Below are 25,935 nucleotides of genomic sequence, written 5' to 3'. Positions count from 1 at the left end.
CTGGGGAGTTAAGTATGCTGTGCAAATCCTTCAAATGGTCGGTAGAATAACAGATTGATCTTTTTATCCAGATTAGCTGTAAAGACTTAGTTGTGTGAAACAAGTTACTTGCTTGAAAACATTATGAATTAAATATCCCCTGATTTTATAAATCTCCTGTGGTAGAAAGTAAGCAAGAACTTTACTAAAGCACAGTGCCACAGCTTCGAGCAGCTTCACTTCACTTGAGTTTTTCTCTGGACTTTATACTTCATTTCAGAGGGTAATGTTGTACTTTTGGCTCTTTTCTCCTCACTGCAGATCCTGGCTACTGTTCAGAAAACAGAATCAGATAAAAAACACATGATCAGTTCATATAATATGATGCACTGATACAGATTTAACTTCCCCAAAGTGCATAAAGTAAGGTAAAAACAGTGTCACCATGACCTGCTGCAACATCAAAGGGCATTCTTCATTTAAAATTTGACTTAAACAGTAAACTTATAATCAAAATAATTGCAGATACATTTTCTGTCAATCAACCAGTAATACTTCCATCAGCTTACTTGTTAATGCATCAACAATAATGATCACAATTATATGATAACATAACATTAACAGGGGGCATTTGAGCATATTGACAACTTCTAGTTGTGTTACTGTAAATACATGATGTGCTTTTTTACTGAAGTAAAATCCAAGACTTTTACTTGTACAGGAGTATTTTTATGATGTGTTACTGTAATACTTCCTTTACTTAAATAAAGAATCTGAATGCTTCTTTCACCACTGGTGGAAGTATCAAAAGTTCCTTTCAAAGTATATGTGCTATGTATTATATTCTCCCTTTATATTTGTGATTTAAGCAGCAACAGTTAACAGCTTAAACTGTAAAAAATGCATCGTATTTTATACACTGATCACATGTTTGTACATCTTAAAGTAAAGAAAAGGACAAATTATCTCCATATAATCAAAGAGTGGATACTCTGAGCTGCTCTCCAGCAGCAAATCTAAAAGAAAATATCTCTCTTTTACTTGGCAGAATACTAAAGAACACAGATGTGAGGTGTTCTGAGGCTCTGAGCTTCTCTGAGGGCAAAGGGCAGAAAGTGGCAAGCAGAGACAGATGAAGAAGGTCCATAACTCAAGTTCTGAGGACATCACAGCACATTTTTCTAGAAACTCGATCCTGCGGCAGGGTGACAGTACAGCCTCGGACACATATACCTGCTGCTCCTTAAAGAGGTAAAGAGGAGGTGACAGTGCAACACATCTGGCAGCAGCTGGATGTCACAGAGAGTGAGAGATAGACAGAGAGAGAGAGAGAGAGAGAGTATAAGAGAGAGAGACTTAGAGAGAGAGAGAGAGAGAGAGAGAGAGAGAGAGTGTGTATAAGAGAGAGAGACTTAGAGAGAGAGAGCAAGAGTTGGGCGTGTTTTGGGGTGTAAAGATAAGAGTGTCTGAGCTCTGGACCTGCCACATAATTACATTACAGCTGCAAGCCGAGGGTGGAGAGAGCATCAGAGAGAGTGATAGAGAGGGAGAGAGAGAGAAGAAATAAGCAGAGAGGAGTGGGGCAGTGACAGAGTGGAGAGGAGAGAGCAGCAGAGGTGTTCAAACCCCAGACCAGAGGAAGACTTCCTGCAGAGCATCATCATCATTTCAAGTCGTGAGTATCGGCTCATTTGCTCCTTTTTCCAAACCGCCTGTGACACTTCTGCCAGCGTGAAGTTAAACATGTTTTTCTTGCAGCACAAACACACACCACAGGCATCAGAGTGAAGGGACACGTTTCTGTTTGGAGCTTCAGTGTTGTTGATTCGTTTGGCCAGATGTGAAACAAGCTGCATCAGATTACCGCGCGGCTGATTTTCCCTGCACCTTTGATCGGCCTCCAGATTCATACTCCCTGAAAACATTTGTAATACCTCAGCAATGACTCACCGGCTCATTATTGTCCAGTGTGATTCACACACTTTGTCACATGGATGCGATCGTGCTTTCTTCTTCTGCTGTCCTTCTTTCTGGGTCACCGCTTTCGCCTCCTCTCTTGCTGTTCATACTCAAACTGGAGTCGTGGGATTAGAAAGAAAAGTTAGAAAACTTCCTGTGTTTTCTGTAGTTTGGACGGCGGTCAAACAGACACAAAATGCTTTTTCAGGCCTTCGGTTAAAGTAGTTGTTTTGTTGTTTTTTTTAATTTGGCAGGTCTCAAAACTTGTGTGTGTGCACTTTTATTGATTTTATTTATTTATGAATTAATATCTTAAAAGTAAAAAGACGTGAAGACTGACTGACTGAAGAGCTGAATTATTATTAAAAAAATTGTTCCTAAACGTATCAGAAGCAGAAGCTCCCCTCACTGCTGTATCACCATAATATTCATCATTATCATATCAGTGATGCAAAAAGTAGCAAAAAGTAGCATAACTTTAGTTCATGGTGCTGATTGAGCTGAATCTTATTTAACAGCTTTTTTGAACAATCGTTTAGTTTAATCTCTATCTATGCAGCATATTTCACAAACTGATCAAATGTTTTATAGTCTGTGTAACACTTGCTCTTAACCATTGTGCTCAAATGTACTTAGCTGTTTTCCAGCTCTGGATCCAGCTGTGTATGCAAATCTGCATGCTGCTGAGTCTCCAGCTCTGGTGGAAGCTGTGAAGCACACGTGAAGTCTGTGTTTCATCACTTCTTTAATGTTTTTCTTCTGTTTGGAATAGAAAAAGAAAAAAAGAAAACACGTCAAGAAGTTTATCTGCCCACTTTCAGCACTTTTCCCTCTTTCCCTCTTCTTCTCTCTCTTTCTGTTTTTTGAAGGGGAGTGTCTGTCCGTCGTCATGGCCCCTCCCTCTCTGTTGATGGTGCTGATGGTGGTTGCCATGGCAACAGGGGCCCGCTCAGCCAGCGAGGAGAATGTGCTGGATTACGGGTACTGGAACTACAGAGAGGGAGGTAAATCACAAGCCTCTGTTTGATCTCAGGCGTGTTAGAGACACGGCGGCCTGTAAATCACTGAGTGACAAAAAGCGTTTGAAGTCGTGAATTATAAAGATAATTTACAGGTGAACCGAATGAAACGCAGCCATTTAGGCAACTCTGCAGACACGAGATAAGTTTGGAGCTCAGAATCATTTGAACACATGTTCCTTTCCACATGGCCAATAATACCCCTGATGCACTCCGGCTGTTTCCTCCCAGCCGAAGCCTGATGGTGTTGTGCTTTCAGCTGACAGTGTGAATGTGGCCACCGTGCGCAGTGTGACCAGAGTTTTAGACGCCTGGGGAAAACGGATCTTCAACGAGATCAAGACTTTGCTGCACTCTCAGCCCAGCACACTGCTGCCTGACTACTCCAGGTAACCTGAACACCTGTGTCACAGCCCAGTATATTCAAACACATGCTGTCTGCGCAGCATTAGCTTGGTTTATACTTGAAAGACATTTTATTGTGACTTTTACATCAGTGGTTCCTTTTCAAACATTTATTATAACAGATTGTACGACAGCTCTCGGTGAAGTCTGTCTCACGCAGACCATCACAGAACCGTCAGTCCCTCATGAGCAGCTTGAGTTAGCAGGACAGTCTTTAAGGTTTTCTTTCCATTCATTATTGTGATATCTGTTCATTCATCGTCTCCTTATCTTTTACATCTTGTGCTTTGTTCTTGTTTTATCTAAACATATTTGACAGGCGCAAATCGTGGTCTGTCATATTTTAGATAGCTAGTAAGCACGGTTCATAAGTGATCTGATAATGTGACATTTATGACATTCAGACCTGAAGCTACTGAGGACATCCGCTATTTCATTTCAGTTTAGTTCAAACAGGCCTCTTCATTTGAGGCAAGCAGATATAGAAACATAACATGCAAACCATTCATTTGCACTCATGAAACAGTCTCAGAACAACAAATGTCATGACCTGAGGAAGAGTCCACAATCTACAATTACACATGATGGGCTGTTAAAGGCTGATTCTGACTTTTTCACTTTTTTTTCACTTTACTTTTGGACTTGATATATGTGAAATTAAGCTGTAAATAAAGGGATTTAGTATCACAAAACACCACAAGGTCTATTTAATAGCTTTTCTTAAGCTTTTGATCATGTCTCATGGTCTTCATTAGCAGACATGCTTCACACAATTGTATATTTCTACATTTAAGCTTTTAACCAGACATTAAAAAAAGAAATTCCTCTGGGAAAAAAAGTTAATTCAAAACTCAATGACATCTGCTGATGAAGATCATGTGACATGATCAAAAGCCGGATGTTGTAATGTCTTAGATCAGGTCATGTGTTGCTCTCGCCTCCATCAGTATGCTTATGAACGTGTGTTGTCGTGTGAAGCTGACCTTCCTCCGCTCGTCCTGCAGGGTGCGCCCTCTGTCCGAGTCCGTCAACGACTTGTTCAGAGAGGTGTCTCTGCTGCGCAAGCGCATCACCGAGCTCTCCCATCGCCTAGCAACGCTGGAGCCGTTCCTCCGTCACTACGGCTACCGGGAGGAGGGGGAGGCGGCGGGGGAGGGAGCGGGAGAGGGAGCCGTGGCGCCTCAGAGCCTGAGAGGAGAGGTGGCGAGGCTGGCCCGGTACAGCCCGAGGAGCGCGGGGAGAGCGGGTCCGCCGGCCGGGAGCCGGGTGGTGAGGAGGAGGCGGGTCAGAGTCCTCCACAACGGAGGAGCGAGGCCGGTGCAGAGGGCGAGACGCACTGATGGAAGGAAGTGAGCATGGTGACACACAAAGAGCTCCTGCAAAGAGTATATATAATGTAAGAAAGCCATTTAAACTGTATAGATGTCCTGTTTGACACACTGCTCGTCCTGTGAGATCAGTGGGGCGATCAGAGTTTGTATCAGTCAATAACCAATAAACTGTGATTATCACTGTTTCACTGGGCTGCTCTTAAAGTCTGGACACACACACACACACACACACACCTCTTTAACACTATAAAGCTGTATTATATGACATTTTAATCAGTCTCATTGCTTATGTCGACACTTATTTCCGCAGCATCCGTAAAATCTGGTTATTTTTCGATCTCATCATCAGTTCATTCTTGACTTTGGAAGCAGCAGCTCGACAGAAAATACTGTCAGAAAGACTCATCCCATGTCTTCCTGAGCTGATGGACATAGTTTAGTTGTTATCACATGATGTGTTTTTTCTCCTCCATCTTTGATCTTAAACAAATATGGAGACGCCAAATGTTTAGTACTTACCTATTAACTACCCTGTTTGTCATGATTGACAGGTGAAGATTTGGTGATGAGAAGTGCTTTTATGAAACTAAATTTAACTAAATTTACTGTTAGTGTGAGAAGAAGTAGGATAGATAAGATGTTCAATGTTTTATGGTTGTGTTACATTACGTTTTACCAGCAGGTATTTATTTCAGTATGTCTTCTTTATAGTGAACATGTGGCGCCTCCATATGCAAACAGCAGCAGCTCCTCAGCCTGTGAAAACAGTTGTAGTGCAAGGAAGTTAAAAAAAACAACAACCCGGATGATGTCATCAGGGTTATTACAGATCACTCGAGGCTTTAAAGTTTTTACAGGTAGCCTGCAATGCAAACTGGATCTGTGGGCTTTGAAAGACGTATTTGCCAGTCAGAGAGGGTCTCATGAAAGATGCTATTGAGTTGCATTGTGGGAAATGTAGGATCCAGTGTTTTTGGAAGCTTGGCTCAGGATATCCCAGCCTCTGCGGCTTTGATTCTTTTTTGGTCTCTTGTGAGTCCTTCACGAAGGTGCCATGCTTAACAGCTGAGGTACCAGTCCCGCCCACCTGTGCACCATGTCCTGAACCACACGCAGCATCCGGAGGATGGCGTGCTGTTGCCACCGGGTGTCAGTGCTCGCCTGCTGCCATAATCAGAAGTGACCCAACCGCTGATTCACTGAGGCTTGATATTGTGTTTTTGCTCAGGAGTCAGGAGCGGTCCTCGTGGGCCCGGCGGGGGGGGGGGCTATTATCTGCTAACATAATTATACTGTTTGCTTGCGTACGCTGATGGCGTTTGTGTGTGCGTGCGCTCATGTGGGCACAGGCGTCCAAACTTTATGCCTTCATTAAAACTTTGCCAAGTGTTTCTACAGCAACCGCTTTATCTGCGCGCCTCTTCCAGAGCTGCGCTAGTCACCCACACCGCACGCTGCAGTGTGCCACCCTTCCCCACCTGCATCCGCACACTCGCCGCTTGTCATGTCCTCTTTTGTCTCCCTGTGATTCCCCTGCATGTGTTTCATCCCTCCTTTTTTTCCCCCATCATACTGTAATCTGTACATCAACCACCCCTCCTCCTCTTCCTCCTCCCCCTCCATCTCTCTCCCTCCTTCTCTTCTTCTCTCCTCTCTACGCTGCTATGTGTGGGCGTTAAGCTCAGGCTGTACTTTCCATTTTGGTATTGTATTGTCAATGCATTGTTGCATCCAATCCAGTTAAGATGCTGTGGGAATACTGTATAAATCTCTCTCTCTCTTCTTCCACTACCCCCCCGCCCACCCCACCCCCCCCTCACCCTCATCCCTCCCCATCTCTGGAAAAAGAGCCAGTTGCTAGGTAACAGTTAATTGTCAAGAAGTAGTTACATGTGTTGCATCCTGAGGTTGTTGAGGTTGGTGTAAGGAGTGAACAAGTAAGCAGAAAAGACGGCTGAGAGAGAAAATAGAAAAGGGAGGATTTTTTTTTTTTTTTTTTTAATTTAGAAGCAGGAGATGAAACTGATTAAAAGATTAATTCTAGCGCCTCACCTTCTTCTGTGCCAGCATCCAGGACTGCAGACGTTAAAATCTATACACACAAGGCATCGGTACATTTTCCAACCTGCAGGTTTCTTTAAATAACTCCTGTTGCTGGACGAGGCTTTCAGAGCAAAGAGAGTCTGAGGAGCGAGGGGGAGTGAGCTTTTTGGGGGGCTTTGATCTCTGCTGCTCGGTTCAGTTCGCATCACTTCTATATGTTTTCTCCCCCTCCTCTCCCTCTCGCTCTACATACGATTCTCGAGCCTCTTTCTTCATTTTCTCGTTGGTCTACAGAAACACTTGTCTGACACGGCGGGTAACACCAATCTCAGATGAAGAGGGAGTCCTGTTTACAGGAAGACGGAGAGAAGCAAACAAAAGACGAGGCGAAGGAGCAGAAGATGGCACTCATCTACGGCCATTATCTCAAACCGCCACACGACCGCTGGGACATAATAATGTGATCTGTTGCAACATGTGCTCAGTGCATTCAAATGTCAAATATAAACATGACACACATGAAAGAAGTCCTGTTACCTGCTGCCAACCTGTGGACGCACCAAATGAAATAAAACAAGACAAACAAGTTTTAGATTTCTTATTTTTTATTAATACTCAACACCTTTATTCCAAAGAGACAGAAGAATAATATTTCTCAGCACTTATTTTCACATTGACTGTGTTTAATCTCATTTTCAGTATTAATAAATATTCAATCAAATTTGAAATACTTTCTTCACACGAGTAATTTCTCTCCATACAAAAAATGCGAGGGTGAACTAGATTTTTGTCGTATGTACATTTTTCACAATCTGTACAGCTCAGGGATGGAGTCAATCGATCTTCTGTGGTGAAACACAAAAACAGAAGATTAGCCGAAGAGGGGGAAAAAAGAGACTACCTTGTAAAAATGCAACAGATAATCTATTGTGCTTTCTGTGTACCAGTGAGTGATGGTGCTTTACAGTTTGTCCTTTGAGAAAACAAGCGTCTTAGCTGGTCTTTGGCCAAATCCAAAAGAAAACCAAAACACATGAACAAACCTTGACTTATTAAATGTGCACACTATCTATGTTGTAATAAATGATTGCACATATCCTGGCCTGAAGTTGATACAAAAGCAATTTCGCAAGGGGACCTACGAATCAAAGATTTATCCCAAATAGATCTATTCTCTGCCGTTTGTACAGTTTTTTTTTTTATCAAAAGTCCGTGAGCGTGAGGTAAAGTATTTACATACAGTTTTATAATACATGTACAATAAACAGTTATCTCTCACACACACTCTGTCTCTCTTCCATATGAGCACACACGAGGTAATCGAGCGTATGTATTCAGGCACATACATTAACAGAAATAATGAAACGTACTGAGATATTCAAAGAAAGAAAAAAAATTGGGAAAAGTAGTTGAGATGAAGAAGGTGTCTTCAGTGACGATGAACGTATTAACCAAGACCTCAACCTTGTTTAAAAGCATGTACACAAACTATCAAGAAAACTGATCTTTGTATAACACTAACAATAAAAAAGTGTTCTCTGTCCTACTGAAATTTTTCATCAATTTAGCGTTATTTATTGAAGTAAAACCAAAATTTTGACTGTTAGATTGGTGTCTTCTCTTGCACAAACAAGCACACACACGCACACACACCTACAGTACCACATGGATCATCAGTACCAATGAAATTGATAAAATTCCAAATATTGTTCAAAAACACCCATTTTTTTCTGGGCTAAAAGTTAAGATTAAAAAACAGAAATAAAGAAAAAGTGTATACATGCAAGTCCTCACAAACACTAGAGACCCCCTAGTATCATACATACTGACTTGTCAACCAAGAGAAAGAAAGTCTTCTAAAGCTTCGACTGGGATGTACAATGAACTAAATACTGGACCCATTCAGACAGATTGTGCTCTAGGTATTAAAATTTGGTTTGGCAAAAATGACTAAAAGTGTCAGGTTTGAGTGACAGTAAATAACTGGAACTTATAATACTTCATGGTAGAGAGCGCTGTAAATTAAACAAAGCACCACGTCTGTGTTCGTCTCTATGATGTGTTCGAGCAGAGGCGACCTGTGTGTCTGAGGCTGGATTTAGGAGCCGCCTTTTGATGAAAATAACTACGAGCCGATAAGAAACGAAGCCGATGCTTTTCACTATAGGTACCACCTGCTTTTGGGATGCTGATTACTTCCTCCTGCCTCCCTCTTTTATTCTTTTTCTCCTCAAACGTCTGCAGCTGACACAATCCACACAGGACCTTGCACTTGAGGGCAAATTCTTTCCTTCATCAAAATCTCAGCATGTGAAACAGATTATGCTCTGGTGGAGGGAGAAATCAAGGTTACAGTCCACGCTGAAATTATGTTTTTTGTGCTGTTTGGTGAACAATGTTTGAAACAAAGTTTGAGCAACACGGTGGGAGAATTGATGATTGAGTCCACCCAGGTACAGATTTCTATTATCCCGGTTCTCTTGATTGCAAGAAAATAGCTTAAAGGAATACCTCAACATTATATTTGTGTAACATTTGAAGCTAGCAGCCGGTTAGCTTATCTTATTTTAGCATATGGATTAAAAAAAGGGAAACGGGTGACCTGTCCAAAAGTAGCAGAAACCACCGACCAGCACCTCTGAAGCTCACTCATCAACATGTTTATCTTGTTCATTTCATTTGGACATCAACTCTAAAAATGTGTACAAATGAGAAGTTGTGTGTCTTGTATGAATTTAACAAACAAGTTATAACATATAATATGTTAATTAGTGAACTTTAGAGGTGCTGGTATTTGGATTTTGTTACCTGCTCAGAAGCTCTACAGCGTTCATACTGTTTGCCTTGTTCCTAAGCCAAAAACACTGCATGAAATCCAACGTCGTGCTATAAAGGTGAGCACCAGGAAGGTTCTGAATGAGTGACAGTAGGTCAGGAGACCGTTGGGGACTGTGCACTGGCGCGGTTGAGATTAGGAGCCTGCTGTGAGCCTTTACACCAGCAGAGTGAAGATGTCCCACACTTGTTCTCCTCCCACCATTCGCATGTGACCATCTCATCCAGCAGGCAGGGCTCATAGCTGTAATCATGCAATAATTAACGAGCCGGGCCACTCATTCCGGGAATGGAGGCCTCACTCAGAGTCCATTATGTCCCTGTCCCGAACAGAAAAACTGTCACGGCCAATTGAGTCGGACCCAATGAAACGCGACGAGTGCAACTAGTGGACATTAAATGTGATTTACATGTATTTAATGGAAAGCTGGTTCCTGGGTCATCCATTACGCAAAAGTGAACACTGGGGCTTGAGGAGGTGAGGTGTGATAGAGCTTCTTGAGCTTCTTAGTAAATGATTCAAAGGAAACTGACTTGCAGTTAGATTAATTGAGGAGTTAATAGTACAAGATGCAGCTCGGTAATTTTATTTCTAAGGTTTATTTCTTAGCATACAGCGGCACGGTTCTACTGAACCTGACTTAAGGGGGAACAGGAATGTTTACTTATCGTGGCACTGTGGTTTTAACCCTTGTAAGCCTGCTTTTGGTTACTTTTATTGTTGGGGATCTATGTAGGAATTTAAGCTTCCTGTGCTGCAGTAGTTTCTCTGCTTTGTTTTGTACCTGCTAAATGTCTAAAAGTCTGTTATGCTCATGAAACTCTCATATCAGGCTTTGTGATGTGTCACTCTCAGATCAATGGACTTCTCGTTTGCAGGTGAATCTGTCGACCAACAAAACAGATCTCATGTGTAAAAAATCAGTATTAATCCTTTAAGGCACATCCAGCTCAAAATGTGAGACCCATTCGGGTTCTGCCAAGCAGAAAAACGAGAGGAAGCGGCAAATCAGTATGATGATGTTGCTTCTGCAGCTGGAAAAAAAGACCTTCTTCGCAAATTTATAAGTACATAGAATGTACCCAGCAAGTCATGCCTTTCACATACACTTCACAGCACTCGAAAGTAAGAAAAGTATAAAAAAATCAAACATGAAGAGTTAATAGCAAAGAAGAGACCAAATTACAGGAACCCAAAAAAGATCCGTACTGACAACTGGTCTACCAGTGTCCTGTAATATTGGTAAGCTAAGAAAGAATCAACATCATACAAATATGTAACATGAACTATTTAAAGAAATCAAATTTAAAAACAACCCAAACCGATCATCATTAAACACTGGAATAATATTCAATAATATTATCAACATTATCAATACAATTATTAGTTTACCCTGTTACTTCAACAGAAGCGTTGATTTTTCATTCATGATTGTATTTCCATTGCTAAACAAAATGTTTGTTTTGGTGTTAAAGAACTGCAGGAGGGAGGGAAAGACAATGAGCACGTAAAGAGAGCAGAGGCCGGAGATTTTATTTCACTTTTTTCCCATCCCTCCCTCCCTCCCTCCCTCCCTCTCTCTCTCGGAGCGTCGGAGCAGCACCAGAATCCTCTCTTCTCATTAAAAACTTGTCTTCCGTCGGACTTCACCACAACTTAGCCTGCAGTGGCCTCGGTGCATCGTCCAAACTCTTTCCGTTTATTGGTGTGAGGACGGCGCACACAGAGAGGCCATCAGCCTGTGCTCTTTCTCTTCTTTCCTCGGCATGTTTCTCTCCCCCTCTTTTCTTCACCCACTCCGTCTTCTCTCTCTGTCTTCCTTCCTCCGTCTTCACCCTCAGACGTCCGACTCGATGCTGGAGAGCTTTTCATAAACGTGTCCATTGCTGGCACCGTTGAAGGGTCTCTGTCCCTGCCCCAAACCTAACGTGTCCCTGCCCCCGGGCAGTAGCTTGTTGGCCCCGTGGTGATTCCCCATGGGCCCTCCCACCCCGCCTAGACACAGCTCTTTGGGGAACCTGGGGGCCACATTGGACATCACCCCAGCTGTGGCAGACGCGGGCAAATAGGAAGTCGCTCCCATGGAGCCGCGGAAGTCCCCTCCTCCTCGGCTGTTGTTGAGAAGTTGCTGCTGCTGCTGCTGCTGTTGCTGCGTCTGTGGCTTTTTGATGTAGTACGGTTTGGCACCGTGTAAAAGACACTGGTCGTCGCCGAAGGTTGGGATGAAGGGGTTCTGGTTCACCTTATCTGGGTAGAGAGATTTAGACAAGGAGTAAGTCCCGGCCCCTCTGCTACCACCACCACCACCACCACCACCACAGCCCCCACCTCCCATCATAGCTCTATCTCTGTCTCTCAGGTCTCTCTCCCCTACCGACCGCTGATGCAACCCACCTTCGCCTCCACGGAACAAACTGAAGGAGGAGCCTCCCTTCGCCCTGTCCCCGCCTATTCCTCCGAACATGGAGGACTCCCTGTCACCTGCGTACCTCTCAAACATGTGAGCGTAAGGGCTGGGGCCCTCGACGAAGCGGTCTTTCTCTTTCAAGCTCACACTTCGGGGCTGGGGAAACTGCCCCCCGACGCCTCCGCCGACCCCTCCCATGCGGCCTGCGCCCTCCCTCTGCAGATCCACAAATGTGTCATATGAGTGTTGCCTCCGTAACACCCTCCCACCCGGCCCTAGCTTCCTGCGCTGTGCCTGAGTTTGTGTTTGGCTGGGTCCTACGCTACTCTTCCCTCCGGTGAACACCATGTTATTATCCTCACTGATGTTGTAAAGGTTGCTCGGCTGGATCTTACAGGAGTCGCAGCGTTTGCAGCTAGCGGAGCTGGGGCGACTGCTGGTACCCCCAACTCCGCTAGGTGGGCACGTGCCACCTCCTCCTACGCCTCCACCATGGTGACACACACTGTGGCAGTTACGACACTCCCAGTCACCCCCCGCTATGCCCCCCCCTCCTAGCCCAGAGACCCCCTTCTCCCAGCAAGTGTGGGCCTGCTGCCCTGCTGACACTGAGCCAAGCCCACCTTTACACTCCGGCTTCTTGCCTTTACCTTTGAGGAAGTCTTCTACAGGTACCAAGCTTTTACAGATACCGCCACCGCTACCACCGCCCACACCACTTCCTCCACTTCCACCCTCTTGCTCCCACTTGGCCTTGCCCTCCTTGGAGCGAAACTGGTCCGCATAGAAATCCCTCAGGTTCTCTTTGTCTTTGCGGAACAAGTAAGGTGAAGAATTACCCCCTCCTCCTCCCCTCTTCCGCTCCAGGGGAGGTGAGACCGTGCGGTGTGCCTGGGGCCCATGAGGGAAGTGGTGGTGGACGGTGTGGTGGTGGGGTCTCCTCCTCAAGCCGCTCAGCTCTATCTCGTCCTGTTCCCGTCTGCATTTGGCCGAGGCTGGCCTCTTTTTCAGGCTGTCCCTGTACTGCTTACGCCTCTTGTTGTTGCCCTCCAGGTTGCCGTAGGTGACAGTGTGCGTGGAGATATCCGAAACATCAGAGCGAATGTTCCCATCGTCACCCCCCGAGCCTCCCCCACCCCCACCACAGTACCTGTCATGACCCCCGATGAGCCCCGTGCTGGATGCGCCTCCTTTGAAAGAGAACCTCCCGTACACATTGCTCCCCTTGAACCCACCCTGGCTGGAATCCGCAGGGGTGTGGCCAGCAATCAGGTCAAATTTATTGGTATTCCTGTGAGTCATAGAGGGGCGGGGCTGGGTGGTGAAGATGGGTGCTACCCCTCCCCCTAAACTGTCGCAATCGAACAAGCCCCCCTCCAACGAGCTAGTGCTGCCTAAGCTACGCGGCCTATTAGGCGGGGGGCCGGACATACCCAGAGCCGAGGCCGGGTGGTGGTGCAGGTAATGGTCCTGGTACAGGTTGCTGTCCTTCAGGGGCAAGTTGCCAAAAGTCCTCTCCACCTCGCTGATGTAGTCAGTGAACATGTTGTCCTCTGGCAGGTAGGGCGGCGCTGACTTGCAGTCAACAGGGTGACCTACCAAGCTGCGCCGGTGCTCCTGAATATCATAGATGGCCGAGTCGCGACCACTGTGGCTATACTCCAGAGCGGCGTGTGGAGAGCCGTTAATGCCCGGGACGGCGGTCATGTCCTTGGCAGTGCGGAGCAACCGCAGGATGTTGGAGTGGGTGTTGTTCATGTTCTTCTTCATGGTGGCCGAGGGCGAGTCTATGGTTGACTTGTTTTCCTCGATTTGTACCCCATGGATGCAGCTGTAGATACCCTGGAGCGTGAAAATTATAAAAAAGGGGAGGTAGAGAGAGAAAGAGAGGGTGAGACAGGAAGGAAGAACAAGAGTGAGAGTGGTGAGATATGAAGCCCGAGTGAGAAGAAAACAACAGAGAAATGTGTGGCAGTCGTAAGGAATCGAGAACCAAACAGGATTTAATGTTAGCGAGTCAAACACCAGACACATAAAGAGACAGACAGACAGACAGAGAGACACAAGAAGAGACAGAGGCAGAGAGAGGTTAATGCATTGCTCTGTCCTCTCTGACCACCCTCTCATTTACACACTATTAAACAGTAATAGAGGCTCAGTTCATAAATGACTTTTCTCAGGGGAACAGCATGGACCCTTTCAGCTGCTCGCCACTCCACCTAAGACGCAGAGGACTGAGGGGGGCGAACGAGCAGATCAAAGCCTTGATTGATTACACAAGGGGTGCAGTAAGCTCATGGTTTTGACCACCAATCAATACATTTAATCAATGTCATTTAAATTCAGCTGACACTGATGCCACTGCTTTTCCACCTTGTGATTGTTTTTTCCCTTCATGAAAAAAACCTCGTCAAGGAAATGAATCACTTTGCAAAATTTTGTCGGACTCTCTGTTGAAATCCGAGACACGCGCGCTAACGATCCTCTATTTGACATGTCATTATCCATCAGCGTGTGTGTGTTTGTTTTAGCTCTTTGGGAAAAAGCAGGATTTTTCAAGAGAGGGGGAAGCCTTTTTGCGAGCGAAGTCAAACAAGCGTGTGCAAATGGGGGCTGAGGGAATCTGTGGACGAGGCAACAGCCAAATCTGAAAGGTCGAGGACACACTACCCACCAGCCGGCGCGCCGGCCAGCATTCCTCAAAGGCGTCAACTTGTCAGAAACAGTTTCTGTCTGTCTCTTAGTCACTTTCCCCATCGCCGAGCTACATTCATGAATCTGAATCGTCAACCCTCTTTCCTTTCATGCCTCCGTTCTCTCTCTTTGTGTCTGCTTTATCTCCGTTTCCGGGTGCTCAGGTGAGCGGCAGACGCTCCAATGGGATTGTCGGTCTTTATCTCCCTACATCTATAGCTACTACAGCTGCTGTGAAAGGTAATAGAACAGAGGTTACTGGCACAACGCTGTGTCTGTTCCTTTCTACTCTGCCTTTGTCCTGCTGACGGTCTTATTCTTTATCATGACTCTCGCTAACTGATCTCTTTTTCTTCCTCTGTATGTTATTAGCCCTTTGTGGTCTCATCATTTGTCCATCCTTACTCTTTCTATATACTGTATATGAACTGAAATTTTCTTGAAGGCTGCACTATCTTCGCCGCACTTCAGCGTCAGTGTTATGCACTTAAAATGGATGTCGTAATACAACAAGCAAAATTAGTCTCGAGCACATTAGAGCTTAGAGTGAATCTTAAAGCTGCCATGCAGAAATGGATGCTTATGTGTTGCATAAAAATATTAGTTGCAGGGGCAAAAAAGAGAGAGCGATTGCTGCCAATTCAACAAAAAAGGAAGAGTTTCTGTGTGTGTTTCTGAAGTGCTCGAGGCCAGATCTGTGTTTTAAGTGCTTTCAGGTTGGTATGAGTAGGTGCAAACCAAATTACATTACAATTAGAATCACCTTCAGCCTCAACACCAAATGCATAAACACTGGTGTCCTTTTCGCAGGCGAATAATAACTGAGACTGTTTGCATGCAACAAAATAAGCCCCTGACCCCTCTCTTAAAAGGTAACATTATGCAGATGAATTACACCTGCAGTGATTATTTACATGGACCTTAACAAACTGCATCAGTAACACTGTGGCACCTTGTTAAGTGACCCGTTTGAACAGTTTGAGTCTTAACCACGCTGAGACGAGCTCTCCGACATCCACAGACACACCTTCAGGTCATCGGCTGAGAACGTGCAGCATAGTAAACAGCTTTTATTTCAGCAACACGAAGTTGATGAACAGCAGACCTTCTCAAAGACGTTGACCCTGTCAGGGACTGATGCTGCTGGGTCTCGCTGTCAGTCAACATACTGATAGTGATGCTCCTTGCGAGCAATAATGCTTGTTGTGACCGCTTCTTGTGTGGCGACGTGCACATCAACATTGTTTGAAAAAATTGCTTTAGAACAGTCTCCACCAATGCTGCGTCCAAAATTTGGACAAACTGACAATGCAGCGATTGGCCAGGCGTGTGGAGGTGAGAGAGTTCAGACGACTGGGTTCTCTCTTTAGTTTGCTTTTTGAACTTTTTAGCAAAATTACTTTTACTGTGTAAAGAACTAGAGCAACACAATGAATGCCTTTGAGGAGAGACTGTCTGAAAATGACACGATCACGTCTCGCCTCTCTCTACTGCGGCAGCCTTTTCAGCCCGCCTTCAAATGTGGCCGTTTGTAACAGCTATCAACACTTTTGCCTTCAGACGTGGTTGTTTTGAGCATACTTACACCTTTACTTTGAGTAAACATCTGTCGTCTGCTGTAAGCTTGTAGCTGCAGTCAGATACACCAGAAACCTCACACCTCAATCATATTTCACACCTTCAGAATTCTAATTAAACATATTTTGGAACAAACCTTTTCAAGTCGACATGATTGTCATTAATCTTCAATGCAAGACATTTTCTTCATTCAAATATTTGTGGTTACTCTGATAAAGAAAATGTGCAGTACAGTATTTTAAGTGTCTTGGAGAGGCACACCAATTAAATTCAATTTGTACTGCTAATAACATGAGGTTATTGTAAAATAATAAAAACAATTTTAAAATATGCAAATAAGAAAGGAGAAGGGGTTTTTTGCTCATATAGCTCAGGATGCTTTTGACTTGTGTTCTGTTGTTTAACGACTGCCTGAGCTAAAAAAGCCACAGGTACGTCAGGTGAGTCATCGTATCCCCCTGACCGACTCGATACGCCTCAACCGCAGCCAGTGGTTTTAAAACAACCACTCCTGTGATCTTTCTGTCAGGAGGACAAAGGTCAGACCTAAAATAAAACACGAGCGCACTCACTCTGCTAATGGAGAAGGTGACCCCGGGCTTTCCGGAGCACACGCCCATGAAGCAGAAGCGCAGCTGCCAGTAGAATAAATGTTCACAGATGAAGGTGATTAATGACAGGACCATGGCGGCCCCAAGCATGTAGAAGACCCCCGCCATGTTGTCCACGTCTAGTTGACTGCTCATCACCTCGTTCTTCTCATTGTGGCAGATGCCTGTCAGCCACAGGGCCTCAAACTCCTCCATCTCACCTGGAGGGAGCAGAGACACACGCACACAGGTTACTGTATCAACGTGTTGGTGCTGTTGTGTGTATGTTTGTGAAAACAGTTTGCCCGTAGGTGTCTGAAAATGCAAGTGTGAGTGCAAAAAGAGAGGACACATTTTTTGGATGGGGTTTTGGAGTTGATGCCAAAAACAGCTCAGGTCTTATGTACGTGCAACAAATGTCATGTTGCATTATTTTGACTGAATGTCCCCCCCGAGGATCTTCCTCATTAAGGATTGCTTATGCAAGGCTATCCCTTCCTTGTTGTGGGAAAAAAAACAACTGCCTGCTGGGATTTGACAGTCCTCAGGGAGGAAGTGTGTGCGTAGTCATGTGACAAGTGTTTCCGTCCCCTAAAATGTGTCCCCCTCAGTTCCACATCTCTGGGGGGGGGGCTGCTAAAGGGGGAGGACACGTCCAGAGAGATTTGTTTGATCTGCACCGATGGTCTGTTGTCTGTGTGTGTCTGTGTAAGATCAAGGGGATATATATTTTCCCAATGCTTGCATAACACTGTTCTGTGTACAGATGTGTGTGTGTGTGTGTGTGTGTGTGTGTGTGTGTGTGTTGTTTGTCTGACAGCTGTTTTCACAAGTTTTCACGAAGACTTTCTTACTTAACTAAGAACTTTTAGTTGTTATCATGCTGATAACTAGTACTGGATGTGACTCATGACGCAGCTACATCCATTAACTAGTGTTTCCTCGCTGTAACAAAGACTCCGGTGACACAAAGATGTGGAAGGTAACGTGACAAACAACGCACCTCAATTTCTCTGTTGTTTCCTGCAAGAAACAACACAAAAAGTCTTCATCGAGTCCCACCGAGGACCCAGTGGATCAAATTGATGGAAATGTCACTACAACATTATGGGTCATGCCTATTCCTCATTTTCATTCCTACTGGGAGCCAATACATATCTTAAGATATGTTCCCTTACATTGCTAATAGAGTGAAAAGAGGAAGAATCATGTTTTGAGTGGACTTTACCTTTATGTTTGGAATAATATAATACGGTAAAAAACAAAAGAACAAACAAATACTGTGATATAAATTTTAGTCCATATCGCCCACCCCAGGGTCTCTGCACGACGGCTCCAAACCTGGCAACCTCAGTGTGATGACTCAAGAAAGTCACTGTGTTGATAGCCAAGGAATACTTAGAGCACACAACTCCTTGTGAAACCACAAATATTTGTTTTTACATTTCTGTTTTGTTAAACAAATGATAATCAACATATTCATTAATTAGCTTTAGAGGTACCAGCATTAGAATCAGGCTACTGTTTCCCCTTGCTTCCAGTCTTTATGCTAAGCTAGCTAAGCTAATCACCTCCTGCGTCCAGCTCCATACTTAATGCACAGACATTAGAGTGATATCAATCTTTTCATCTGTCTCTCAGAAAAAAAGTGAGTATATGTATTTTCCAAAATGTCAAAGTATTCCTTCAATAAGAAAAATATGAAGATGTTTTTAAATTAATAACAGATATTGTCTCCAGACCAGATGGGAACTGCAAACTGGTTCTCATTCAGAGCCAAACTGTGTATGAAGTGTGTTATTACAAGCCTGCAGATTTCAGTGACAATGACATAAGGGCAGGGTAAACGCTCTGCTGCATGCACACCTGATGCTTTTAAATCTGTATGTAATTGTTATCGACCCCACAACAAGAACCCAATTCAATCACAATAGATATTGATTAAGCACTGTAAATGAATCAATGAGCAGAATCTATGATGTAATTGAAATCTATATTATTCTAATTACTCTCCACTTTCGAATCCTACCTCCACTCTTATCCATCATTTTCCCCACCCCTCTCCTCCTCCATCATCTATATTTTTTCCACATTCCTCCTGATTCTGTATCTGCTTTGCACTCAGTTTTCCTGTAAGGAGGCTCCTCTCCTTCTGCACATATGACATACACCATGGTCATATCTGGACTCCTAACAGGACATGACAGATATGAGCAAACATCGATGAGTCTGATCTCTAAACCTGGACTAACATATGTGTGCTGACAGCCAAACAGTCTGCATGAAGTAATGAGAGGTAATGTCTGATGTGCTGGCCTCATGTACTCACTTGACAGAACAATAAGACTTTACTTCCATTTGGTAAATTTGTGCAGACATGTTGTCTGATCTTCGCGTAACACGCACTCAAACATGCACGCAGTCACATGTGACAAACCCACACACATCTTGCATACACACACTGGCACTTTAGTGGACAACACTGAACAGAGTATGTCGAGGTCTGAGTCGATCTGGCTCCTAAACATCTGATTCATGGTGAATGTTGTCTCTGCTCTGACCCCTTCGTCCATGACACACACCGTGATGGAAAGTGATAGCACATTGAAGGCAACTGTGTGTGTGTGTGCGTCAGTGTGCTGTAGAATACATGATCTGGCAGCTGGTGAGCAGTATGGAGCACATACAATGACTGGGGGTGGAGCGTTACTGTAGGTGTTTTCTCCAAAGGATTCCCAGCGGGACAATCGTCTCTTTTACATGAAGACACAAAATGTAAAATTGCTGCCAAATCCATGACTGGTGATGCATTTTTAAATCTTTTATTCCACATTCATGTTCCCATAAGAACCTCATGCCTTCTCTATAGGCAGGAACCCTTCCCCTGTCACAAATGACGAAAACATGGGACACACTGTAATACATGTAGTACAGTAGGAGTAACTGATGATGCATTAATTCATTACATTCCTGAGAGCAAAAGTATCCTACTTGTCAGTAAACAACCAATATGCCTTACAACATTCATCCACATCCACATCCACTATCACTTTCTGGCACCTATTAAAGGGCTGCAGAGACATCAGGCAGTAGACGGGGTCTCCATATCATTTTTTTCAATCCTGTGAATAGTGAACACCAAGTATGATCAGATGTGTTTTTTTATTATACTGCTGCACATTAAGCCCACATTAAACCTTCAATCCAGTCTTGAACCTTCAACCTCAAAATATTAATTCTTGACCTTGGAAATCGAAGTTGACAGAAACGCTGTGACCTGCGAAGCTTTCAAACACATCTCGTCAGACTCCTCAACTGCTCAGTTGTCACGGCAACAGTTAAATTGTTATCACACGGCCTTAGAGCGGAATGTAAGTCACGTCGTAACAGGTGTCCATATGTTGAGTGAGAAAATGTCAAAGGGAGAACAAAGTGAGCGGAACATGCTATGAGAATTTTCTATAAAACAATTTTAGTACATTTGATAGCAGAATAAGTGATTTAAAGAAAAGAAAACCTGCATCACAGACTGATGGTTTCCTGTAATATTTTATAAACCGTAATTTCCTGTTGCAATGTGGATCTGAAGCTTTAGGAAGCGTTCACTTCATCTCCACAAAATACTAAAGTTCAGCTGCAGTTCAATTCTCAAACCAACACTGCAGCACTTTGGAGTTATGAGATGCGAGTGCTGTTTTATAATGTGGGCCTACTGTCTCATTAACTGTCTATACTGATGGGGACTGCCTGCCCGTTCAAACACAGGTGCCAAATGGCCATCCTAAACATGCTCACAAACCACCTCAACTGGCTCGACTGTCTCATCATGACAGAGCAGCAGCTCGATGCAGAGGCCCTCGCGGATCACTGCACTTGTCATTCTCTCAGAGTGACGCCAGACACCCTGCTGCCGTCTCCCGGTCACTACCCAAAACACACAACAGCAGCTGGGGCTCAAAACAAAAGCCGGCCTTCTAACTGAGAGCGCTGCTCTGCGGCACATGCAGTGTACAATACACTGATGGGGATTCAGCCTCCTCCTTATATAAATATTCACATGATGAAGTGCTGCTGGAGTCAGCGATATCCTGCCACCATATTGTTGAATTGATAAGCTGGTGTCACAGCGCTACAGTAATATTTTCTACAAAGACACGTGTGCTGGTTATGAACGCTCACGGTCCTCCTGCGCTCCCTGCACATCACTTATCAGCCATTGGAGGTGGAACAGGGTTTACATTATTTATGCACTTTTCTAAATCGTAGGCTGAGCTTTACAGCTTTTATGTCTGCTTTTTCTAAGGTGGCTTAGTAGCTACCAGGAAGAATATCCTAGAACTCTACACTAGTGCAAATCAGGGGGGATTTTACTTTTGATATGTCAAAGTAATTCATGGACCAAGAGTAAAAACAAATTAGACTGTAGACAAGCTCTCAAACTCAGTTCCTGTCAGTGATAAATTTGAAAAACTTTCCTTGTTGAGATGTTACAGTGTCAACAAATCAAAAATAGAACTAAGGTTTCCCTGTTTTATGCATTTCCTTCTGTCTATCTCCAGATAAGGTCAATATTTCCTGTTCATGCCAGAACCTCCAGAGTTCCCAAGCAAACAAACTCCTTCCACACTCCTGCCTTTGCTTCTGCAACTGCAGCAGCTGCAGTCTCTCAGCCTGCTGGTTGTCCTCTGAAATGGCTGTTTCCACCGAGATAATGAAATAATGTGTAGGCCCAATCTATTCACTGTGAGGATATTAGAAAGAAAATAGGACACTGCTTAAACCATTATCTCCAAAAATATATGAAAATGAAACTGGATTCGATTAGTCTTTCATTATTGCTTTAAAACCCTCTGAGTTTATTTGGCCCTGGGTCAGGCCTGGAATTTCATCTCTGTAACTTAAGCTAACTGTAACTTATTTAACTTCAGGTTAAGGGTGATTTTATTTTCAACTATGAATAAAAAGAAAAAAAAAAGCTGCTTATTTAACAAAATAATTCCTTAGGCTAAAATACTGTCATCATAAATAGCGACTGTTCTCCAGCGGATCAAACGAGGCTCCTAAACGAACCCACCGCTGGTTCTGTGTCCAGCATTTTACTTGATGATGATCCTCAGTAAACAGTGGTAGACACTGGCATCTAAAAACTTTATTGACAAGAAAGAGGCAGAGGAGAAAGTCAGCTGTGGAGTGTGGGCGGGGCATCAAGGCCTCTGTGGCTGTGGGACCTCACTTTTTGAGGGGCAAACCCAGGGAAAGCCATGGCCCTCATAGCCACTATGAAATTCCTGCCCTGCTCTGGACTATTTTAAGCAACTATATTCAAATAAATAAATAAATAAAAACAAATAAAAACATCATTTAAGTCCTCACCATCTCCAAACAGCATAAGGATGGCCAGATCCACAGCCCGTTTCCAGCCCGAGTCTTTCTGGATGGCGATGCCGTAACCGGTGGAGGCGAACACTTTTCCGCTCCCGATGGTGACCAGCTTACAGCCCTCGTCTCTGCCCGCCATGTAGTTCAGCACCGCAGCGTCATAGATGAAGGCGTCCAGTTTACTGCGGAGCGCGATGGAAGGAAAATTTGTGAGAAGAAACCTTTACGTCGTGTTCTGGAGCCTCTTGTACCTCCAATCATCATAGTGACGGTGAATGAATGTGTCAAAAATCACTCCCTTGTTCACTCACTCATCACTATTCAATAGTTACCAATAAATTGAGATTTTAGGATACTTATGACATAATTTGTGTCATTGCTGTATTGCTGCCCAAATTTAATGATTCATTAATGGTGAAGGATAACACTCAATTATGGGTTTATTTCCTTATTATTTCTTGAAAGTTATACGGAAAGAACAATGTCATTTGATACCAAATACAGAGAAAATCAAGCCTTCAGAGGCAGTTATGTTTGCTCACTTCAGTAGTTGTGTTGAGTTGAAAAAGTTCTTGATTTCCAGAGTAATCTCAATGCAAGAGCTGCTCCATATAAATCTTTATCAATCAATCATTTATTATTGGAAACTGTATTCTCTATTCATGTTGACTTGTATGCCTGCCGGTGCACATTTTTGCATGTTCATATGAGCTGCTGCACAATGATTAAATACTCTAGGATATGCTAGCTTAGCATTTAATTTGAATTAATTAACTGAAAGTGTGACAATTGAACTCTTTCTGTTTTACTCATAATTCATGACAAATTGCATGGGTCTTTCAAGGAAACTTGCAAGAAAATTAGTAGAAATTTATTTGTCCATAAATTAGTGCCTTGAGGGATACTTAGGAGGGGGTGGTGTGCATGCCTGGGACACTATCATTTTTGTTTTCATTGTGAGAGTTTGGATTTAGGACTTTCATACACTAAAATAAAATATCAGACAATATAGAAATCCAGGTGGGGACTTATGTTGGATACAACCACTGTCTATTCTAATCTATTCAATTCATGGGTTTCCCTCAGTATTTTATCGTGGGCCACCATGTCTGAAACAAAGACCACCTTTGCTTCCTTCCTCTTTAAAAAATGTGGAATTACTAGTCTTCAAGGAAAAAAGTGCAGCAGTGCTATTCCAGCAAATATCTTGAATCCAGTAAGTCTGGCCATTTAACAAAACAAACGCTTCTCAACATACATCTAACGTATTGTATCTGAGGCTTTCAACCCCATCTTGTGGTCTTCCTCTACCTGAACCATCTCCATGACAACTGAGTCTCCATCCAATGAGGAAGGCCACGAGACGTTTTTGAAAGCTTTGGAAACAGCCAGGTAAGTTGGACCTTGCATTGAATTTGCTTTTGTCAAGCTGCTGCATCCAAGGTCACGAAATGATCTTCAAGCTCGAGTATAATTGTTCAGGCCCAATAACTAAACCGACCATGTGACAAGGTATGTCAGGATCTGCGCGGCATGCCATCTCAGCTCAAAATAAATTGGCATGACAGTGTCCAGCTTGTTCACAAACTACCATCAAACGGTGCCTCAGGGCTCTACAGGCCTCTGCGGTCATTCAGCTCAAACTCTCACCAAACACCAGAGGTACATCGCTGCTTTGCATTCTTAATTCTTTAGCAGTGGTTGACGGAAACACTGGAAGACAGACAGAGAGAAAGAGTGAATAGGAAAGAAAGATGTCAGCTAGCTTTGAGAGGCAGGGAGAGTGAAGATCAGCTAGCTTTTGCAGCAACCACAGGCTACGCTGCTATTCTGGGCGGCAGTGGCAGGCAGATACACACAGCTCAACCGGCTGCCCACCCACATTGCCCAGAATGTCCCCTCTTCCTCTGTCTCCCTCTCCTTATTCCTTGATCATCTTTTCTCTGTGTTGCATCAGCACAGGACCTCACAGCTCCATAACACTGCATCTTTTCTTTCCCTGCTGAGATCCTTTTCAACTCCCTCCTTCCTCACATCCCCCCATCTGCCTCTCCAGCCCCCCCCCCCTCTCCCTCTGCTCCTCACCCGGTCTTCAGACTGTACAGCGCTTCATCTACATTCTTCTGGTGGAAGCTGGTCATGTAAGCATGCATGTCCCGGTAGTTGTTGCGGATGTTGCGCTCTGTACTCCCATTGGGCACCGTGCCAAACCGGAATGGCGGCGAGAATTCGTTCGGCTTCTGGAACTGTGGTGGGGGTTTTCCGGAAAAGAAACCACACAGAGAAAATGACAGAGGAGTGCTCGTTAGCATAGAAAAGGCACTGAGCTGCATCAAATAACCTTTAATGCACTGCTGAGCAGGAGCATGGGACTATGCTTTAGGAGAGCTCAAAATGACTTGAGTGTTGTGCTCATTAGACAGACAAACATGAGAGAACAAACATGCCCAAGTCAAGTTCAAAAATAAAGATCCACCGTTCACGACAGAAGCATACAAGTACTGAAATGATTAGCCCAGGGCTGCAACTTGTGATTATTTTCGTTGCTGTTCAATCAATTTATTTTCTCAATTAACTGAGCTTTTGTATGGTCAATAAAATGTTAGAAAAAAGTGATAAATGCCTATCATAGTCCCATGCCCAAGGTGGTGGTTTTCAAGATTCAAGATTCTTTATTGTCATTGAGCATGACATGTCAATGAAATTTGCATTGCAACCCCCATGTTAGAAACAAGATAACAAGACAGATAAGAAAGATTATAAAATAAAATTAAGATACTAGAATAAAATAAATCAACATGCAGTAAAAATATTACTAAATGCAATAAAAATATATACTATAGTTTTGTCTGAACAACTGTCCAAAACTTATTATACCATTTTTTTTACTGTTATTAACTAAAACAGTGATTCCCACTTCTAACCCAGGGGGTACCTGATAAGTGGAATAGCTCATCTATTTTGAAAAAAATTGATTTAAAACGTTTCCACATATCTTTGTTTAGGAGGAAAATAAACAGACACATTTGATTACAAATTGTTCTGGGGCTAATTTTAGTATATTTATTGTCACAAAAAAAATGAATGAAAAATGATAAACTACCAGCAAACAGAGAAACAGAGATTTACAAATACATTTGTGACCAACCCAAATGTAAACCCACTGTGACATCACCCATTGGTTTGTGTTCTGAAGGCTCCAGTTTGGCGTTATGGCCGTCACCATCTTGGTTTTTGGATACAGGAGTGACCATATTTGGATAAGAGGTTGGAGCTGGGGCGGATACTCATCACTACTCCTCTATCCTGACTTGATCTAACTGAGAACCCGAGGACGCGCTGTGGTAGCAACTTGCCACGTCGTAAATTATATCCTGCTTTATTGTCTGTTTGACTCTAAATGGAACCATAATTTACAAAATGAACATCATGCTTTATTGAAGAATACTTGAAACAAGCAACTGAGACCATAAACTCATTACGAAAACGTCTACTGATGTAATAAATCAAGTGAGAAGAAGGGTCATTTTCTCATAAGCTGACATGCAATCTCACTTCTTATTGCACCCAGTGCTGGCCATTAGAAAGAAAGCAGTTTTAAGACTCTTCTACATGAGGCTGACCCTGAAGCTCGCTCCACTTATTATACTGTCTATGGACCAAACCAGCCAAAACACTGATGATTCAACTGTATGAAAAGATGTTGTAACATTAT

General features: G+C 43.6%; 2 protein-coding genes across 2 annotated transcripts in view; one reads left to right on the top strand and one right to left on the bottom strand.

The window, feature by feature from the left end:
• The first annotated feature begins 1,491 nt into the window (after window positions 1–1,491).
• On the top strand, window positions 1,492–7,305 carry si:ch211-243a20.3 (uncharacterized protein LOC100151507 homolog). The gene is made up of 5 exons (XM_041934276.1): window positions 1,492–1,654; window positions 2,808–2,942; window positions 3,217–3,346; window positions 4,367–4,758; window positions 7,031–7,305. The coding sequence occupies exons 2-4, from the start codon at window positions 2,828–2,830 to the stop codon at window positions 4,713–4,715; spliced, it is 594 nt and encodes a 197-aa protein (XP_041790210.1). The 5' UTR covers window positions 1,492–1,654; window positions 2,808–2,827; the 3' UTR covers window positions 4,716–4,758; window positions 7,031–7,305.
• A 4,104-nt stretch (window positions 7,306–11,409) lies between these two features.
• grin2bb (glutamate receptor, ionotropic, N-methyl D-aspartate 2B, genome duplicate b) overlaps window positions 11,410–25,935 on the bottom strand; it is a 68,704-nt gene continuing 54,178 nt past the window's right edge. Inside the window, exons 12-15 of the mRNA XM_041934169.1 lie at window positions 24,306–24,466; window positions 22,215–22,402; window positions 16,824–17,062; window positions 11,410–13,821 (exon numbers count right to left, since the gene is read on the bottom strand). Coding sequence (XP_041790103.1) covers window positions 11,410–13,821; window positions 16,824–17,062; window positions 22,215–22,402; window positions 24,306–24,466 — 3,000 coding nt within the window. The remainder of the gene's footprint in view (window positions 13,822–16,823; window positions 17,063–22,214; window positions 22,403–24,305; window positions 24,467–25,935) is intronic.

The sequence above is a fragment of the Chelmon rostratus genome, chromosome 3 (genome assembly GCF_017976325.1).
Source record: "Chelmon rostratus isolate fCheRos1 chromosome 3, fCheRos1.pri, whole genome shotgun sequence".
Lineage (NCBI taxonomy): Eukaryota > Metazoa > Chordata > Actinopteri > Chaetodontiformes > Chaetodontidae > Chelmon > Chelmon rostratus.
The sequence above is the reverse complement of the archived record's forward strand: the minus strand, read 5'-3'. Positions and strand labels throughout refer to the sequence as shown.

Coding starts and splice junctions, on each gene's coding strand:
- si:ch211-243a20.3 (XM_041934276.1), top strand. CDS start 2,828: ATGGCCCCTCCCTCTCTGTTGATGGTGCTGATGGTGGTTGCCATGGCA. Junction 2,943..3,216: donor CTGGAACTACAGAGAGGGAG/GTAAATCACAAG, acceptor TTGTGCTTTCAG/CTGACAGTGTGAATGTGGCC. Junction 3,347..4,366: donor CTGCTGCCTGACTACTCCAG/GTAACCTGAACA, acceptor CTCGTCCTGCAG/GGTGCGCCCTCTGTCCGAGT.